General features: G+C 41.8%; 1 protein-coding gene across 1 annotated transcript in view; it reads left to right on the top strand.

Annotated features, from left to right (window-relative positions):
* LOC115167616 (cytoskeleton-associated protein 5) overlaps positions 1-20,986 on the top strand; it is an 81,407-nt gene that overhangs the window by 15,227 nt on the left and 45,194 nt on the right. Inside the window, exons 12-24 of the mRNA XM_029722205.1 lie at positions 475-615; positions 1,263-1,349; positions 1,522-1,632; positions 15,051-15,143; positions 15,466-15,651; positions 17,425-17,519; positions 17,625-17,682; positions 17,929-18,054; positions 18,344-18,477; positions 19,073-19,247; positions 19,667-19,780; positions 19,872-20,000; positions 20,217-20,411. Of these exons, the coding sequence (XP_029578065.1) occupies positions 475-615; positions 1,263-1,349; positions 1,522-1,632; positions 15,051-15,143; positions 15,466-15,651; positions 17,425-17,519; positions 17,625-17,682; positions 17,929-18,054; positions 18,344-18,477; positions 19,073-19,247; positions 19,667-19,780; positions 19,872-20,000; positions 20,217-20,411 (1,644 nt within the window). The remainder of the gene's footprint in view (positions 1-474; positions 616-1,262; positions 1,350-1,521; positions 1,633-15,050; positions 15,144-15,465; positions 15,652-17,424; positions 17,520-17,624; positions 17,683-17,928; positions 18,055-18,343; positions 18,478-19,072; positions 19,248-19,666; positions 19,781-19,871; positions 20,001-20,216; positions 20,412-20,986) is intronic.

The following is a 20,986-nucleotide window of genomic DNA, read 5'->3' as shown; positions in this document are numbered from 1 at the left end:
TTTTTCCCTCTGGTGCCACTAACATTTTCAGTTGGTGGTACCAGGCCATGATTTGGTCGCACCAAATTTGTGGTGTTACTCAATTAAAAAATGCAACTTATTCACAGTGCTACTGAGATGTTATGATTCAAGAAATACGTTTATTTAAGCAAGCAGGAATACATGATCAATGTATTTTGATTTGCACCCCAAAAATGTAAAGCTTTGAATTAAGTGACATTTTTGAATTGGCAGCTCGCAATTTAAAAGAATTGTCCCAAGTGAATGGATGCAAAACAATCACTTTGGAGCCCTGCTTTTGGCCAACTTCAAATAAAATGGCTGTTTTCAGAGCCAGTTTATTGTGAAAATGTTTGTTGTTTACATAAATCAGAATTCTGTTTTAGATAATCATTGTTATTGACGTTGGGCCATCCTGTTGCTCAGATTGATAATATCCAAGTGTGTTCTCTTAATGCTTTTTTCCTCTCAAAGATTAAAGAGATTGCATCCAATGTGGAGCTGGCAGGAGGAAAGGGAGGAGCGGAGAAAGGGAAACCTGTCCCCAAGGCGCTGCCACAGTCTGAGGCCCCAGCCAAACCCTCAGGGCCCCCGAAAAATGCCCCTGTGTATAAGGTGAGACGGCATGACCTGGCTCTTATTGTATGTTTCATGTCTCCGTAGTGGGTTTGCATGTCACGGTGGTCCTTGTCAGGTTTGTTACACAATGTTTGAAGGTCTCTTAGAGGGGTTCAATTGAACTTTAATCATTTGGACAATATAAACTACAGTAGAGGAGCTTGTTTTTCACTCAAACCAATAGAGCTTGAAAACCAGTGAAATCCATGGGAAAGATGCTAGATCCACTAAACCAGTGACTACCTAGTACCCGGAGCCCCAGGGACAGTTTATTTTTGTTAAGCACAGAGCTTCAATATAAGGCTGTGGTCAAAACCATGACAGGTGGGGTTAGTTTAATGTTGAAGCTGGACTTAAGGACAACCTCCTGTTAATGTTAGTGCAATGAATACAGTGTGGGACAATAATCTCTGACTATGTGGTCATCTATGCTGTTCTATTCCACAGCAGTGGCTCCTAAATGGTGGGTTGCAGCCTGTGTTTGGTCATTGCTAACGGCTGGATTGTGGTTTTCCTCTTTAAATTGCTCTCAATGTGCTTTTTAATTGTTTCCCTAATGTGTTATTTCCTGAATGTAAAATACAATGATCAGTTTATTCTGAAATCTGGTTTCATCTGTTGTCTCGGATGTTGGCGTTGCTAAGAAAGGGAAGCCTGGGACAGAAGGTGGAACAGGAGCCAAGAGTAAGAAGCCTGCCGAAACCAAAGAGATCGTGGAGACTGAGCTCTCGGTGAGTACTCACATCTTACTGATTTTGAAAAAATTAATTACTCAATATTAAATAGATAAAAGTTGCAAATGACAGCCCATCCCCCCCTATGGTGCACTAATATTTAGCTCTGGAATAGGGTACAATTTGAAACTGAGCTCTAGTCAAAAGTACGTGTTGACTGTGTTCTTAGGTGGAGGTGTGTGATGAGCTGGCTGCAGCAGTGCTGCCTGCCTCCTGCGTGAAGATGCTGGACAGCTCCAACTGGAAGGAGAGGCTGGCCAGCATGGAGGAATTTTACCAGGTCAGCAGCATTTGTTTTCATGTTCTCTTTGTTTCTCCCTCTACTCTATTTCAACATTTGTTCTTGCATTGTAAGTCACTTGAGTAGCCTTGCACCAGCCTTGGCTTGTGTGAGTAGGAATGGCTCATAGGAGCATATCTCTTGTTTCTGAGTCGTGAGGCAGCTAGATGTACAAGTACACCTCCTGGACAGGATGCTAATCTATCACCCCCAATCCATCTCCTTAATGCTGAGTGCCAGGCAGACTCATCAGATCTAGGATTTAATATTTTACAAATATTCCTTCTTGAGAATAAATCTATTTTTCTCCCGGGTAACCCGGTATTTCCCACAGACTAGAAGTGTCATTCTAAAGCATATAAAAATACAGAACAAACAATTATCCTAGAAACCGTAGACATTCCAATTTGCATACCGCCCCAACAGATCCACAGATGATGCAATCTCTATTGCTCTCCACACTGCCCTTTCCCAGCTGGACAAAAAGAACACCTATGTGAGAATGCTATTTTGACTACAGCTCAGTGTTCAACAACATAGTGCCCTCAGCTCATCACTAAGCTAAGGACCCTGGGACTAATCACCTCCCTCGGCAAATGGATCCTGGACTCCCTAACGGGCTGCCCCCAGGTGGTGAGGGTAGGTAGCAACACATCGGCCATGCTGATCCTCAACACGGTTGCATGCTCAGTCCCCTCCTGTACACCCTGTTCACTCATGACTGCACGACTCCAACACCATGTTTGCCGATGACACAACAGTGGTAGGCCTGATCACCGACAACAATGAGACAGCCTACAGGGAGGAGGTCTGAGACCTGGCTGTGTGGTGCCAGGACAACCTCTCCCTTAACGTGATCAAGTCTAAGGAGATTGTGGACTACATGAAAAAGAGGACCGAGCACACCCCCATTCTCATCGACGGGGCTGCAGTGGAGCAGGTTGAGAGCTTCAAGTTCCTTGGTGTCCACCACCAACAAACAAACATGTTCTAAGCACACCAAGACAGTCGTGAAGAGGGCACGACAACGCCTACCCCCCCCCCCCCCCCCCCGGAGACTAACGTTTTGGCATGGGTCCTCAGATCCTCAAAAGGTTCTACAGCTGCACCATCGAAAGCATCCTGACTGGTTGCATCACTGCCTGGTATGGCAACTGCTCGTCCTCCGACTGCAAGGCACTACAGAGGGTAGTACGTATGGCCCAGTACATCACTGGGACAAAGCTTTCTGCCACCCAGGACATCTATACCAGGCGGTGTCAGAGGAAGGCCCTAATAGGCTATAGCCACACTAGTCATAGACTGTTCTCTCTGCTACTGCACGGCAAGCAGTACCGGAGTGCCACGTCTAGGTCCAAGAGCCTTCTAAACGGCTTCTACCCCCACATCAAGACTCCTGAACATCTACTCAAATGGCTACTCAGACTATTTGCATTGCCCCCACCCCCTTATTTTACACAGCTGCTACTGTTATCAATGCATATTCACTCTAATAACTCTACCTACATGTACACTACCCTTCAAAAGTTTGCCGTCGTTTCGAAATGTCCTTGTTTTTGAAATAATCATTTTTTGTGCATTAAAATAACATCAAATTTATCAGAAATACAGCTTAGACATTGTTGTAAATTACTATTGTAGCTGGAAACGGCAGTTTTCTTTTGTTTTTTAACCATCACTCCTGTGTTCTAATGGCACGTTGTGTTCGCTAATTCAAGTTTATCATTTTAAAAGGCTAATTGATCACTAGAAAACCCTTTTGCAATTATGTTAGCACAGCTGAAAACTGTTGTGCTGATTTAAAGAAGCAATAAAACTGTCCTTTAGACTAGTTGAGTATCAGGAACATCAGCATGTGTGGGTTCGATTGCTGGCTCAAAATGGACAAAACAACTTTTTTCTGAAACTCGTCAGTCTATTCTTGTTCTGAGAAATTAAGGCTATTCCATGCAGGAAATTGCCAAGAAACAACGCTGTATACTACTCCCTTCACAGAACAGTGCAAACTGGCTCTAACCAGAATAGAAAGAGGAATGGGAGGCCCCTGTGCACAACTGTGTAAGAGGACAAGTACATTAGAGTACATATTACCTCAACTAACCGGTACCCCCTGTACAGTGGTTCGTCCTTTAAAAGTTGCAGCGTACTGTGGCGCAGCTTGCATGTTGCCGCAGAATTCTATGGCATGTTATTTAAGTGTGATCCACTGGTACCAGTAATGCTAGTTAGTGCTAGTTTGACCACCCAGAGGGCATCTTTTGAGAAGTATTTGATAGCCTTCAATAATGGTTGTACAAGAGAATGCGGGCACGTTGGAGACCGGGGTTCAATTCCCCAATGGGGAGGAAGGAGAAGGCTGTCCTTGTTATTAACTGACTTGCCTAGTTAAATAAAGGTCACACACAGAGCATATAATTTCTACACCCTAGTTTTCTAGTCTAACCACTACCCAAATGGAAATTCAGTGAAAATAAAAATCTCATTGATTTAGCAAGACCAGACCCCGTGCTTGTCTCAGAGTAGCGCGAAACAGTGCTAAAATAGGTGTAGGCTATTGCTTCTAACTTAATATTCTCTTTAAATAAGACCTAATCCACTTAACAGCACATTACTCAACACTTGTGAGACTCATGTCGCCTACAGTATATCGAAATATGACATGACTCCCTGCCAATAATTAGAGGATTGGAGGATAATTTATTCCCATAGTAATTTATGAATCATAACTAAATAAACATCGGCATTTTGAAAGATTATTTTATTAATGAATGCGTAGAGATGCCATTATTAGTTACAATGTTTTAGATTGGGTATTGAACCAGCATCTGTAGCAACAGCTTGAACTGCTATGCCGTGTCTTAGACCGTTGCGCCACTCAGGCGCTGTACGTGACCGGTCAGGAGTGGCCTTCAGTAAGAGCAAAATATTCCTAAAAGAATAATAACCTTAGTGTAACAACAGTTTTAGTAAGTAATACTGAAGTCGTGCACAATTCAGTTTCTATTTAGGTTTGTCACCCATTCATTGTCACACAGTAGGACCCAAAAGCGTAATTGGTGCTCTAACTCCCCCTTGCGCTGGTCTGGAGCAATGAAGTGGTGACGCAGGGTACCATAATAAACCACAAATTGCCTCTAAGTACTGCAGCATAAGCTCGCAACTTTTAGAGGAATCACTGTGTATATAGCCTCGCTATTTTTGTTTTACTGCTGCTCTTTAATTATTTGTTTGTTTTTTCTTAACTGCATTGTTGGATAAGGGCTTGTAAGTAAGTAAGCATTTCACTGTAAGGTCTAGACGTTGTATTTGGCGCATGTGACAAATAAAATTTGAACTGGCTATGCCATATTGCTGTGGGCTACACTAGTTAATTTAGCAGACAAGATTTGCTTAGAATTCCGTTGCATTATTTTATAGTATGAAAAATACAATTGAACAAAGCTGAATAAAATAGAAAACGTCCTTTCTCCAAACGATTTGATGGCGTGTGCACATGCGGCTTTTCTGTGAGCGGTTAACAAAGTAACAGGTTCTCCTATATGCTTAACTTAGTTATTTATTCAACTTTAGTTGTGTTGGGCTATATGTTTGGATTTTGAATACATTCTAAGGCTGCATGAAAGGCATGTGCTCTGCTTTGTTTCTTGCACATAGTTCATCACCCTTTAACAATTTGACAAGCACATGATAATGCTGTGAATTTCCCAGCGGCATCCCCCTAGTGTGGCTGTGATGCCCCCTAAAAAATCCATGCTGTTTGTAGCCATTGGCCATTCTGCCCTTGGGCTGATTATAATGATTAGAATTCCCTTCTCCCGGCTGTGTGTTCCGAAGTGCCTCACTCACATGGTTCTTCTCTCAGGCCTCTATCTCTGTTCCGAAGTAGGCTACAAGTGAAGACTGACACATTGGGGATGCAACTGTGTGCATCCTTATTGAATTCCTGGCAACAAGATGAGTAGGCGTAACGAACAGCAAAAGCACTAGCCTACGTCCAGGGATGCAAACCTTTCAGTGGATTTCACTGTTTTGAAACCAAAATAGGTGACCTACGTGATTTATGTAGATGAGAAAAGTATATAGAACGAGTGATTCGCGTTTGGACCAATACTGGCTATATCTAAGGCTCAGCCAATCGTTCACATAACAGAATGCAGCACGCGACTGAAGAGACAATTTGCTAGTTACAGCATCAGCGAGTGGAATGGCAGTTTGCCAGATACATCAGCGTGTCCCCTGAACGATAAAGAAAAGGTAACATTAGGTGAGAAGCCTGACCGCGGAGATGGGGGTGTGACGGTATTGAATGAGCTGTAACCGAAAAACTACTGGCATTTGAAACGTTTGAGGTGAAGGAGAAAGTGTGTTGGAACGTTGAGCAGCATTAACCAAAATTATCTGATCAGTTAAATTGCCTATGGTATTGTGTAAAAATTAGCTGGCTAATAGTCAGATAACTAACATTGGCTAACTAACGTTACATCAGATTAGCTAACGTTAGTAACCTAACCAATTTGATATAGTATTAACTGGTATACGACTCCTTGCTGTTCCTCTAGTTAAAATGCGTTCGTTGCTTACTGGACCCTGGCAATCTGTGAAATGTTACCTAGACAACGAGCTATCTGAACTGTTTTTCCTCTACAGTACTATGTGGTTAATTTTCTAAATAAGAGAATTAGGTCAAAATGAGGTGTTGCTTGTTAAACGAGTGGATTCAGGGATCAAGTGTAGCTGGAGCTGGGCCTGGCTTTGACTTAAGCTGGATGCCACTAGATAGGTTGGACAATTTTTAACAATGCTTTTTTTTCTGATAACTAGTTCATTGCATCCGCAGTGAAGCCCATTTTCATAATATTACCATATGTCCCAGCTTCTTGCCGTAATTTTGAAGTAATCACTACTAAAATGGCCTTATTTTAGGTCGTTTTTAACCCTGCCAGCTCCTATTACTCCTCTTTTGAGCAACGTGGCACCAACTCGACTTCCGAACGTTCTATTCCCAGCCCATTGTAAAACGTCACAATGCCTGCTTTGCTATTGTTGGCACTGAGACCTGCCCACGTTAAACTCGGAGGCTTATTATTAAACGTTTACTGCTACTTTGTGAGCCAGCTCACTGTTCGCCTGGGTACACGTTGTTGTGACCCATAGGATTAACAATGGCTGGCGCATAGCCATCAAATGTTAAACATTTTCTGATCATAGTTAACCATATTTTCTTTAAGCAAAAGGTGTAAACCTAAACAAAACACGAGTCCTTGTTGTTTTTCAAGATTTGGCTGCTTTTTAAACAGCTAAAAATAAGAAATAACACATTTTTTGGATGTGTTGTTTCTAAATGGCTGCTGGGTAATTTGATATGCGTTGAAATTTGTTAAGTAGGCATTGAATGGAGCGAATGCTAGCAGGCTCATGGCGTTGCAAACGAAATGGATAGGTCTAGCTCCTTGATCAGCATCTGACGCATTTGCTACCTCAGCTTATGAACCTAACGTGTCACGAATGAGTTATGTAGTACCCACAGAAGGCCACAGGGAGGAGCAAGAGCTATAAACCCATACTGTTTTTTGCCTTTAAATCCCAAAATCTTGGTATAACCTATTTTAGCCCCAACCCTGACTTGTAACACAATACACCTAAAGCTGTGCCTTAGGCATGCTGCAAGGAGGCATGAGGACTGCTGATATGGCCAGGGCAATACATTGCAATGTCCGTACTGTGAGATGCATAAGACAGTGCTACAGGGGGACAGGACGGACAGCTGATCGTCCTCGCAGTGGCAGGCCACGTGTAACAACACCTACGCAGGATCGGTACATCCGAACATCACACCTGCGGGACAGGATGGCAACAACCGCCCGAGTTAGATCAGGAACGCACAATCACGCCATCAGTGCTCAGACTGTCTGCAATAGGCTGGACTGAGGGCTTGTAGGCCTGTTGTAAGGCAGGTCCTCACCAGACAACACCGGCAACATTGCCTATGGGCACAAACCGACCGTCGCTGGACCAGACAGGACTGGCAAAAAGTGCTCTTCACTGACGAGTCGCGGTTTTGTGTCACCAGGGGTGATGGTTGGATTCGCGTTTATCGTCGAAGCAATGAGCGTTACACCGAGGCCTGTACTCTGGAGCGGGATCGATTTGGCTGACTTCCTGCAAGACAGGAATGTCAGTGTTCTGCCATGGCCAGCGAAGAGCCCGGATCTCAATCCCATTGAGCATGTCTGGGACCTGTTAGATCGAAGGGTGAGGGCTAGGGCCATTCCCCCCCCCCAGAAATGTCTGGGAACTTGCATGTGCCTTGGTGAAGAGTGGGGTAACATCTCACAACAAGAACTGGCAAATCTGGTGCAGTCCATGAGGAGATGCACTGCTGTACTTAATGCAGCTCGTGGCCACACCAGATACTGACAGTTCATTTTGATTTTGACCCCCCCCTTTGTTCAGGGACACAATTCCATGTCTGTGGAACTTGTTCAGTTTGTCTCAGTTGTTGAATCTTATGTTCATACAAAAAATACACATGTTAAGTTTGCTGAAAATAAATGCAGTTGACAGTGAGGATGTTTCTTTTTCTATGTGTGTATGTTGAAGTCGGCAGTTTACATACACCTTTGCCAAATACAGTTACACCCAGTTTTTCACAATTCCTGACATTTAATCCTTGTAAAAATTCCCTGTCTTAGGTCAGTTAGGATCACCACTTTTTATTTTAAGAATGTGAAATGTCAGAATAATAGTGATTTTATTTCTTTCATCACATTCTCAGTGGGTCAGAGGTTTACATACACTCAATTAGTATATGGTAGCATTGCCTTTAAATTGTTTAACTTGGCTCAAACGTTTCAGCAAGCCTTCCATAAGCTTCCCACAGTGAATTTTAGCCAATTCCTCCTGGCAGAGCTGGTGTAACAGTCAGGTTTGTAGGCCTCCTTTCTTGCACACGTATTTTCAGCTGTGCCCACATTTTATTTAGGGTTGAGGTCAGGGCTTTGTGATGACCACTCCAATACCTTGACTTTGTCCTTAAGCCATTTTGCCACAGCTTTGGAAGTATGCTTGGGGTCATTGTCATTTTGGAATACCCATTTGCGACCAAACTTTTACTTCCTGACTGATGTCTTGAGGTTGCTTCAATATATCCACACAATTTTACTTCCTCATGATGCCATCTATTTTGTGAAGCGCACCAGTCCATCCTGCAGCAAAGCACCAACATGATGCTGCCACCCCCGTGCTTCACTGTTGGGATGGTGTTCTTCGGCTTGCAAGTCTCCCCCTTTTTCCTCCAAACATAACGATGGTCATTATGGCCAAACAGTTCTATTTTTGTTTCATCAGACCAGAGGACATTTCTCCAAAAAGTACGATCTTTGTCCCCATGTTCAGTTGCCTTTTTTTATGGCAGGTTTGGAGCAGTGGCTTCTTCCTTGCTGAGTGGCCTTTCAGGTTATGTCGGTATAGAACTCGTTTTGCTGTAGATATAGATACCTTTGTACCCGTTTCCTCCAACATCTTCACAAGGTCCTTTTGCTCTATTTCTGTAATTGATTTTCACGTTTTGCACCAAAGTACGTTAATCTCTAGGAGACAGAATGCGTCTCCTTCCTGAGCGGTATGACGGCTGCGTGGCCACATGATGTTTATACTTGCATACTATTGTTTGTACAGATGAACGTGATACTTTCAGGCGTTTGGAAATTGCTCCCAAGGGTGAACCAGACTTGTGAAGGTCTACAATATTTTTTTCTGGGGTCTTGGTCTATTTCTTTAGATTTTTCCCATGATGTCAAGCAAAGAGGCACTGAGTTTGAAGGTAGGCCTTGAAATACTTCCACAGGTACACCTCCAATGGACTCAAATGATGTCAATTAGCTTATCAGAAGCTCCTAAAGCCATGACATAATTTTCTGGAATTTTCCAAGCTGTTTAAAGGCACAGTCAACTTAGTGTATGTAAACTTCTGGCCCACTGGAATTGTGATACAGTTAAATAATCTGTCTGTATACAATTGTTGGAAAAATGACTTGTGTCATGCACAAAGTAGAGGTCCTAAACGACTTGCCAAAACTATAGTTTGTTAACAAGACATTTGTGGAGTGGTTGAAAAACGAGTTAATGACTCCAACCTAAGTGTATGTAACCTTCTGACTTCAACTGTATATATATATCGTATTTTGCCTGTTTCTTTTGGGAGGGAATGCGCTAACCTCAACTCTAGTATACATATATTATGTAATCATCTTAATATCTCATAACAGTAATAGAAAACACAGAGACTGCCTCAACAGCCTGTGAATAAATTACACCATGCAACCCTCGGAGTTAACAAATGTACCTCATGTGCCCTTCGTTTGCGCGAGAAGGCAGAGTGATCGCTGCCGCTGACAGCACAAGCTTTTGGCAGAGCTTGTGGAGCTGGCTACTTGTGCGAGAAGGCAGAGTGGCTAGGTCATGGTTGATGAATTTGACAGTGAATGTAATAGGAAAATACGTTTCTCGACCAGAGGTGACTGAATTAATGTTCAGGATTATTGATAGTAGTTATTGGAATAGTAATCTAGTATAATTTCAAAACATGAGCATGAAAATAATGATCTTGAATCATAGTAATTCAGTCATCTGTTAATGCTGTTTCGGTCCTTCTCTTGCATTAGCAGTGTGGAAAGGGACAGGAAAGTGCGTGTCGGGAGTTTTTCTGAGGGTGTGGGAATTTGTACATGCAGGAAGAACTGATCTTCTTAAATGTCATTTGTGGTCTTATGCTCATCTATTGGGTTGATTTAGTTACTGCAGTCAATTTGTTTAAAAAAAAAACTGATCATATGATCAAACTTCATATACCTAAGGTCACTGAATAAGGTGTATATCATTACTGAAATGGTAATTACTCAAATGCTTAATAAAAAATATTTGCTAGTTCATTTAATCAATTACGATCAAAATAAAACATTTACAGCATAACAATTAAACTGATGGTCCATACGCATATACAAACACCATAGATTAAGTTAAAAACAATTTTTAAAACACTTTCTTTACATAAATACCATTATTTGAGCTCCCCCCATTAATCCGCATACTCTTCTTTCTAATTATGTAAGGCTGGGCAGTGTATTTCGTTGTTATCGATCGCTATCCCCGAAATACTATTTGCCCTTGGAACGCTGAACTCCCCCCATTTGTTTTCCTATGGAGAGGCATGCTGGTATATTTCGCCAGTTATCTCTCAATGTGTATATTTAGATTATTTTTTTTCAAGTTGGACACCATTTTCATCTATTCTTTCTAATTGTGACTGTTGTAAATGAGAACTTGTTCTCAACTGGCCTACCTGGTTAAATAAAGGTAAAAATAAATAATTACACTGCCCAGATTTACGTATCTCATTATCATCGATCGCTAGAAACAAAAATAGTCCTAAATTGCAATTTGTTTCCTACTTCCTCCTTATGCAGACATAAGCGCTTTTGACACCATAGAGGTGCGTATGTTTACTTTCTACACAAGTATTTATTTCAGTTTCGTCCTTAAAACAAATTGTAGTGGTAATATAAGAAGGAATCACTTTTTTTTGTGCCTTTTTTAGGCTAAATGGATTTCTAAGCATAATTCCAGTCAAAATAGGCTCAATGTTCGATTCAATTAATTTTGCTTTGGGCTCGCTAGTGTTCCAGCTTAGCCAATGTTCTATTGCCATTTTTTCAGCCTTGGGTTAATTTGGACTCGTTCTATTGTCCAGCCTACTATAGTTGAAAGAAACACCACACACTTTACCTCTTTTTCTCACTTTTTCAATACAGTGGATAAAAAAGGGTATGCCAGGTGTACTCTGCCTGAAAGAGATTATGCCATCAAAGGGTATCATGTTCTGCTGGCATATTGTAGAACAGATGTCCACAGGCAGAAAGTGTACAATGTAATGTGCAGTGTAGCCCAAATATTGTTTCTGTTGTATTGAACTTGACAGTAACACGTGAGGGGGCATTATTAAATGTTTAACTCGGTGAACATTGTTTTTGAACACGTATCCTTGTGCACTTGCTCGATGTCTACTATAATAGAGCAAAAATAGGATGCCTGTTTCATTCCGTTTCTACCTAAAGATTTTTTTCCCACAAGTGCAATATTTAGATTGTGTGGTCACAAGCATTCTATTATAAAGGCTGTCACGGCTAACTGCAATATTAGTGTATATTTGGTGTCATTTACAGTAAAGTCTAGGCAACAAATAACATTGGATTGCTTTCTTTTCACTTTTTAGCTATGAGTTAGGCTCACATGAACCACTTATTGTACACAGACTGATCATGTAGATCATATTCTTTGTTTTATTAGTTAACCTGCATTTCCCCGTAGCAGGGATTTATTTAATTTTTTTGCATTTTTCAGTGCAAAAAAAATACTAACCTTTTTGGGCCCTCACCAGTTTACATCTACTATCCCCCATAGTACAACATTTGACCTATTCTATTGGTCAACTTGTCCTTCTGTATGAGAAAAAAATATTCCAAACATACTTTGGGATGCCATAGATCCCAAATTGATACAACCAATTAACCAAAAAAAAATTAAAAGAAATGAAGGTGACGCAACAGATCAGACTGTTTTAGCTTAAAATGTTGATAAACTATTTGGCTATTTCTTCACATAAAGTGCAGCAATGCGCATGTAGTAGTAGGCTACAAGCGCTAATGTTCCAATATGCAACCAATTAGCGGGCAAACACCATTCTCAAGTGATAGGCTAATATTGTCACCCATCAGACTATTCTTGATTTTAATCTTTACATATACTAAATAATATGTGAAATCAGTTTTGATTTAGAATGGACCATTATCATGCCGCTGTCTCAGGGTAGGGGGAAAAAAATGCACGTCATCTATGCACTTAAATAGTGAATGAACGCTTTTAGTTAATTTTCATGCCGGCCAGGTAGGCTATAGTCCTGTTGTGAAGAGGAGCAATGTGGTAGGCCTAGCCTATAGAAATTTGACATCCTCTTAAAAATAGAGGCCAACAAAACCTATTTTCTCACACAATTGCATAGCCTATAGAAATGTTGCCTAACATGAGCTCTTGGGCTCTCATGAAGTGTTTTGATCTGATAACATGTGTTGTCAGAGTGATTAGAGGGACAATAGAGTGCTGACTAACAGGCAAGTTTGGTAGACTAATAATGACCATCAGAGCTTGGAGAGCCTAATTACCGTGACTAAACAGTCACGTGGAATTTGACTGCAGTCAGGACTCTTGACTGCCGGTGTGGTGGTAATAGTCACCGTAACAGCCCTAGGTGGTACCATCATTTGACTCATGCAGCGTGACACGTCTCCTTCGTATAGAGTTGATCAGGCTGATTGTGGCCTATGGCAGGTTGTCCCACTCCTCTTCAATGGCTGTGCGAAGCTGCTGAATATTGGGAGGAACTGGAACACTCCGTCGATCCAGAGCATCCCAAACGTTTTCATTGGGTGACATGTCTGGTGTGTATGCAGGCCGTTGAAGAACTGGGCCATTTCATCTTCCAGTAATTGGGTACAGAGCCTTGCGACATGGGGTCATGCATTATCATGCTGAAACATAAGGTGATGGCGGTGGATGAATGGCACGATAATGGGCCTCAGGATCTCGTCACAGAATCTCTGTGCACTCATATTGCCATCAATGTATTGCAGTTGTTTGTAGCTTATGCCTGCCCATACCATAACCCCACCGCCACCATGGAGCACTCTTCACAATGTTGACATCTGCGAAAGTGTACGCCATACACGTTGTCTGTGGTTGTGAGGCCGGTTGGAAGTACTGCCAAGTTCTTAAACAACATTAAATTCTCTGGCCATAGCTCTGGTGGACATTCCTGCAGTCAGCATGCCAATTGCACGCTCCCTCAACTTGAGACATCTGTAGCATTGTGTTGTGACACAACTGCATATTTTAGTGTCCTTTTGTCCCCAGCACAATGTCCACCTGTGTAATGACCGTGCGGTTTAATCAGCCGATATTGAGGTGGAAAGTGGCAGAGCTGCAGCTCTTGTCAGACCAGGAGATTTTCCGTAAAATGTCTAATCACAAAAACGTCTGTAGTGTTGACTGGTGTGCCCTACCACAATAGGGGAGACTCACGAACACGATCGTGTTCTCCGTTTTGCTCTACGACCCCCACAAGTGTCATGGGACTTGTCTGAAGGTAACCCATACAAATGAATGGTAATTTTATGTTAACAAAAATAAGGGGTTAAATGTGTAAAAAATAATTACTTCTTGGGCCTAGGATAGACACATGAATAAATGGCAAGACACCAAGGAATATATATTTTTTCTCTCCATTTAACTTAAAAAAAAATTTTTTTACTTTTTTTACATTTATTTTTTTGAATGTGCTATTCAATCTGTTTCTATGGGCCACAGTAGTAATGGCCAAATTCAATATTTTATCCCAAAACATTTTGGGGATTTGTTGAGGGGTCCTAAAATACAAAATCAAATGGCTAAATGATCCATGGTATGACCTTAAAACAATTCCATATGTCAGCTTAAAACAGCATCTTCAGTTTAAAGATGCACTATGCAGAAATCTCTCCGCCATTTCCTGGTTGCAAAAATTCATAGTTCACCTAATTTCAGTTTGACAAAACTAGCAAGTATAGTGGAGTCATTGTTCAATCTAAACTGATGTGAAATATTGTATTTTCAGCTGTTTTGAAGCTGGTGTACAAAACTGAAAGTAAGACACACATTTTTACTGAAATAGCACACATAGAACAGATATACCCCTTAGACTTGTTTTAAATGAGTGACAGATCTATAACTCACATTTCTATATGAATTTGGTAGGGTCGCCCCCAAAAAGTTACATTTTAGCTTAAAACAAATCCAGATGGAGATGTAAATTAGTCCTTTATTACTGTAACATAAGCGATGCTGCAGCAAATGTAGACCTACCTGTCACAATAGTACATTTTTTGTTTGGTATGAGATGCATTGTGATTAACAATGCAAATAGAGAGAAGGCTATAGAAGCCAGCCTAACATTTTTAAGTTCCATTTCACTTCCTGATGTTCATAAATAATTTACCCGTTACTCACATTTATCCTGGGAAATGAGTAGGTTTGACCGGGAGATCTCAGTAACCCGGTTCCCACTATTAAACCATAATTGGGTCCCATTTTTACCGTTTTTGCTATGACTCGATCAAACTCCTAACCTAATCTCATTGCGGACACTACCCACAAGGCCACTGAGTTGGTACAAGAACAGCCCTTAGCCATGGGGTACAGTATATTGGCTATATACCCCACACCTGCTGGTCTTAATGCTTAATTGAGAGCCACACCAGGCGCTACACATTCAAAGACATCCTTTATGAGTGCATGATGCTAACCCCTCTGTTCTGACTTCTCCCCTCCAGGTTGCGGAGCAGATGGACATCAGTGTGATGCCATGTCAGGCTCTGGTCCGCATGCTGGCCAAGAAACCTGGCTGGAAGGAGACTAACTTCCAGGTACCTAACAAACCTACCACGCTCAACTGGGGGTTGTCCATAGACAGTAGATTTGGCTCTCCATAAGAGCCAAGTGTTTTGGCTCTCTATAATTGTTTACCGTGCCTCTTGCCAATGCAAGATTATATTTAATGGTATAGTAGTTGGCTAGTGATAAGACCCACTGCAGGCGATCAAAACTATCTATTTTATAATACACATTCACAATATCAACTGTCCAAACATGGCAACAGGATGACTTCACCTCCATACTGGATTTAAAATTTGGTTCATGTGCGCTTATACAGGCTACAAAATGTTCAGTGTTGTGACATGCCTCCAGGTGATGCAGCTTAAGCTCCAGGTGGTGGCAGTGGTGGCCCAGAGGGGCAGGTTCTCTACGACGTCTGCCTCTGTGGTGCTGGATGCCCTGGTGGAGAAGATGGGAGACGTCAAGTGTGGAGGGAAGGCCAAGGATGCCCTAACGGCCATAGGAGAGGCCTGCTCTCTGTCCTGGATTGCTGAACAGGTAATAGACTGGATATACTGAACATGGCCAGGGTCATGTTCATTAGGGAACACAACAAAATGTTTTGTAACTAAAGGAAAATGAATGTATTGTCCACGTCTGTGAATGCCAAGTAGTTGAACTGGAACCAATGGCTTGCTTCAAAATGTGCTTTTGTTTTGGTCAGTGATTATTTCAAGAAAGGAGGGAAGGATTCTGGTGAACTCTGCTTGGATAACAAACTGTTACCAACTGATGCAGTTTGTTGATTTTGTTTTTTCTCACTGGTATTACCTGAAACCATTGATTAAGTTTGAACCAAACTGCAGACAAATCCACTAACCACTCTGACCACTCCAGGTTAAAGGTCGACCGACTATGATTTTTCAATACTGATTATTGGAGGACCAAAAAAAAGCAGATATCCTATTAATCGAACCATATTAAAAAAATAATAATAATGATGACAATTACAACAATGCTGATTGAACAATGAACACTTATTTTAACTTAATATAATACATAAAATCTTTTTAGTCTCAAATAAATAATGAAACCTTTTCAATTTGGTTTAAATAATGCAAAAACAGTGTTGGAGAGGAAAGTAAAAGTGCATTATGTGCCATGTAAAAAAAAAAAAAAACAGCCAACGTTTAAGTTCCTTGTTCAGAACACGAGAACATATGAAAGCTGGTGGTTCAATATTCCCAGTTTAAGAAGTAGTAGTTATTATAGGAATTATGATGCATCGAGTATTTCTCTCTATACATTTGTATTTCATATACTTTTGACTATTGAATGTTATTATAGGGACTTTAGTATTGCCAGCCTAATCTTGGGAGTTGATGGGCTTGAACTCATAAACAGCGCTTTGCTTCAAGCATTGCTAAAAGCTGCTGGCAAACGCAGCGAAGTGCTGTTTGAATGAATGCTTTCGACCCTGCTGGTGCTTACCACCGCTCAGACTGCTCTATCAAATCATAGACTTAATTATAATCAACACACAAATACGAGCCTTTGGTCATTTAATTTGGTTAAATTTCAAAAACAAAACCATTTATTCTTTCAGTGAGATACGGAACCGTTACGTATTTTATCAAACGGGTGGCAACCCTGTCTAAATATTGCTGTTACATTGCACAACCTTCAATGTTAGCCAGAATTTTACATAATTATGACATAATTAGTCTTTGTTAGGAAGAAATGGTCTTCACACAGTTCGCAACGAGCCAGGCGGCCCAAACTGCTGCATATACCCTGACTCTGCTTACACAGAATGCAAGAGAAGTGACACAATTTCCCAAGTTAATATTGCCTGCTAACATGCATTTCTTAACTAAATATGCAGGTTAAAAGAATATATACTTTGTGTATTGATTTTAAGAAGGCATTGTTTATGGTTAGGTACATTTGTGCAATGATTATGCTTTTTTTGCGAATGCGCTTTTGTTAAATCCTCACCTGTTTGGCGACGTTGAAGTAGGCTTTGATTCTATGATAAATTAACAGTCAACGCTTTGATTATATGCAACGCAGGACAAGCTAGTTAACCTAGTAATATCATCAACCATGTGTAGTTAACTAGTGACTGTGGTGATTGATAAGATACGTTTAATGCTAGCTAGCAACTTACCATGGCTCCTTGCAGCCACAAGCTCCCTTTGACGCTGCACTTGTGTAACAGGTGGTCAGCCTGCCATGCAGTTTCCTCGTGGATTGCATTGTAATCGGCGTCCAAAAAGTCTGTTATGAACTTGAAATCTGTCCTGATTATTCGGTCGACCTCTACTCCAGGTTGTGTCATTGGCCTTTGCCCAGAAGAACCCGAAAAACCAAGCTGAGACACTGAACTGGCTGGCCAATGCCATGAAGGAATTTGGCTTCACAGGGTAAGTTATCACTCAGGTCTTATATTCCATTGGAGTGTTGTCAGTGCTTTCTTGTCTCATTCATGGTATTGAATCAATCAAGCATGTCCTCCTCTCCTTTTCCAGAATCAATGTGAAAGCTTTTATCAACCACGTCAAGACTGCTTTGGGTGTCTCCAATCCTGTGAGTGTTACTGCTGATTTCTATTTGTTGAGTCTGTCTTGCTTTATTTGTCTGCTGCTATTTGGAAGCAGTCAGTCAGTTTGTATGGATTATTGTTCAAAACATTTTTACTTTAACGTTTCCTTAGATTGACATTTTTGGGTCCTCATTCCTTGATCTTATAGAGCTCTCTGGTAGATGAATTGGTTCACAATTAAGATATTTAAAAACGGTGAAACAAATGACTGCCTTTTTAACTTTTCACAGGCTATACGAGCAGCAGCCATCTCTCTGCTGGGGGTGATGTACCTGTACATGGGCGCCTCACTGCGTATGTTCTTTGAGGACGAGAAGGCAGCACTGCTCGCTCAAATTGACGCAGAGTTTGAGAAGGTAGTATTTTAGTTGACATCTTCATAAATATCTCTAGCTTACTTGACACTTGGAGTACCTGGTATGTTGTATCTATCCTTACATGTATCTACCAAATAATGTGCCTTTTCTATCAAATACTTTTGTTGTTGTGAAATTGAATTATAGCCTCTTAAATGCCTACAATAATTTCACATGAGATATTATCAGTGCAAGAATGCCTACTTGTTTATTTTACACTGTTTCCAGGCGTAACTTAGTTTCCATATTGGCTCTGTGATTGACTCATCTTGGTTCTGCTGCGTCACAGATGCAGGGCCAGACTCCCCCTGCCCCAACTAGAGGCTCCATCAAAAGGACAGGGGGGCAGGAGGAGGGAGAAGAGGCCAAGGAAGAGGGGGGTGCAGGTGACATCATGGACCTCCTGCCTCGCACTGACATCAGGTTAGCACATCGATGTACTAGAGCAGTATTTCCAACCTTATCCTTGGGGACCACCAGAACTTTTTGTTTTAGCCCTAAACTGGCACATCCAATTTCAATTAGTCAAGGGGTTGATCATTAGTAGACTAATTGAATCAGGTGGGCCAGTGTAAGGCTGCAACAAAAATGTGTAACATCTGGTGGTCCCTGATAAGAGGGTTGGGAAACACTGTACTAAAGAACTTCTCTAGCTTTGCAATAGCTGCTTCTGTGAGTGCATGAGTAGCACCATTTATTTAACTGTATGGGTTAGCGTCACACCAGATGCCCCATCTAAAATTAGGTGGTGCACCTGAGTTTTTTTTCTTCTGTTAAGCAAACATTTAAATAAAAAATAATAATAAAAAGCCCCGGGTAGAATGATACCAAGACTGTCAGAGGTATTGTCCTTCAGGCAGCCATTGTTCTAAGGTTAAAGTAATGTGGTGGCATTTATACTGTTGCTTTCACAAATCCAATCTTGTCAGATCAGTTCTTAGATGAGAACTGAAAGAACTGGGTGCATTTCATCACGGTCAAAGAAATGGCTCTTCTGACATGTTCTGTTTCTCTGTAGTGATAAGATCACAGAGGACATGGTATCGAAGGTGGGCGATAAGAACTGGAAAATCCGTAAGGAGGGTTTGAATGAGGTGGCTGCAGTGCTCTCTGAGGCCAAGTTCATCAAGCCCAGCGTGGGAGACCTACCCATCACACTGAAGGGACGCCTCAGTGACTCCAACAAGATCCTGGTGAGTGTTACATCCTGAGTGTTTCTCTAAATGGGAGTGTTTAAGGTTTACATTGCAGAGATGCGGGACGACTACCGTACCGTCGCTTAGGCCTAAATGTGAATTAGAGTTTAGAGCAGTCTGACCACATGTCAGTTTCCCTTCTCTGATTCTCCAGGAGAATCTTGTTGTGCAATGTGCTGTGACTTTACATTGGTGGGTGCTGCGGATGATCATTAATCTCACCAGTATAAATTGCATGTCAGACGTGTGTGTGTGTGGGGGAGGAGTACTGCTGGGACTGTCATTTCCGTGTCTCCAGAATTGACACATGAATTTAAAAAATAATAATCCGTGCTTCGTCATTACTGCCTTGACGGGATCATCATGTGACCAGTTAAATGATTCTGCGTGTGTGTGTGTGCGTCTTTCTGTTTCAGGTCCAGCAGACCCTGTCGATTATGCAGCAGATGGCCATTGCCATGGGCCCTGCCCTCAAACAGCATGTCAAGACCCTGGGCATACCAGTCATCACTGTGCTGGGGGATATTAAGGTACACACGTCACAAACACCCCTTCTCTCTATCAGACTGAAACGCGCACACACGTATGGTCAAACCCACACTTCTCATTGTCTTTCCCCAGAACACAGTGCGTGCTGCGGGCATGGCCACCCTGAACTCCTGGGTGGAGCAGACGGGTATGAAGGTGTGGCTGGAAGGAGAAGAGCTGTCTGAAGAGCTGAAGAGGGAGAATCCTTTCCTTAGACAGGAGGTGTGTGTGGGGGGGTGTTATGGATAGGGTTTGTGATTTGAAGATTTTAGTACACATTATCATTATGTCAGTAATACAGCTGTTACATTTGTTGCCCTGTATTTCTTATTTGCAGCAGGTCATTTCAAAGTGAATGGTCAGAGGTGCCCTCTAAAACAGCCAGTTAAAAAAGCGTGAGTGACACCTGATTTAATCTCCCGCTCCTTCCTCCCTCAGTTACTTGGCTGGCTGGCAGTGCATCTGCCCACCATGCGCTCAGTGCCCTCCGATCTCATGCTGTGTGTACCCCCCCTGTTGGGCTGCCTGGAGGACCGCAACGTTGACGTAAGGAAGCGAGCCCAGGATGTCCTGCCTGTCTTCATGATGCACCTGGGCTTCGACAAGATGAACAAGGCCACAGGCAAACTGAAGGTAGGGGACTAAGGAGAGCAACTGCATGTCTTGTTTTTATTCTACTGTATGTACAGTGCATTTGGAAAGTATTCAGACCCCTTCACTTACTCTAAAATTGAATAAATTGCTTTTTACACACACTACCCCATAATGACAAAGCGAAAACAGGATTTTAGACAATATTGCAAATAAAATAAATACCTTATTGAAAATTGAGATCAGGTGCATCCTGTTTCCATTGATCATCCTTGATGTTTTTACAACTTGTTTGGAGTCCATCTGTGGTAAATTCAATTGATTGGACAGGATTTGGAAAGGCACGCCTTTTTATATAGGGTCCCACAGTTGACAGTGCATGTCAGAGCAAAAACCAAGCCATTAGGTCGAAGGAATTGTCTGTAGAGCTTCGAGACTGGATATTTTCAAGGCACAGATCTGGGGGAGGGTAGCAAAAAATGTTTGCAGCATTGAATGTCCCCAAGAACAGTGGTTTCCATTCTTAACCTGTTTAGGATAGGGGGCAGTATTTTCACGGCCGGATAAAAAACGTACCCGATTTAATCTGGTTATTACTCCTGCCCAGAAACTAGAAT

The sequence above is a fragment of the Salmo trutta genome, chromosome 29 (assembly GCF_901001165.1).
Source record: "Salmo trutta chromosome 29, fSalTru1.1, whole genome shotgun sequence".
In the NCBI taxonomy this organism is placed as follows: Eukaryota; Metazoa; Chordata; class Actinopteri; order Salmoniformes; family Salmonidae; genus Salmo; species Salmo trutta.
This window is presented reverse-complemented; position numbering and strand designations above follow the sequence as displayed.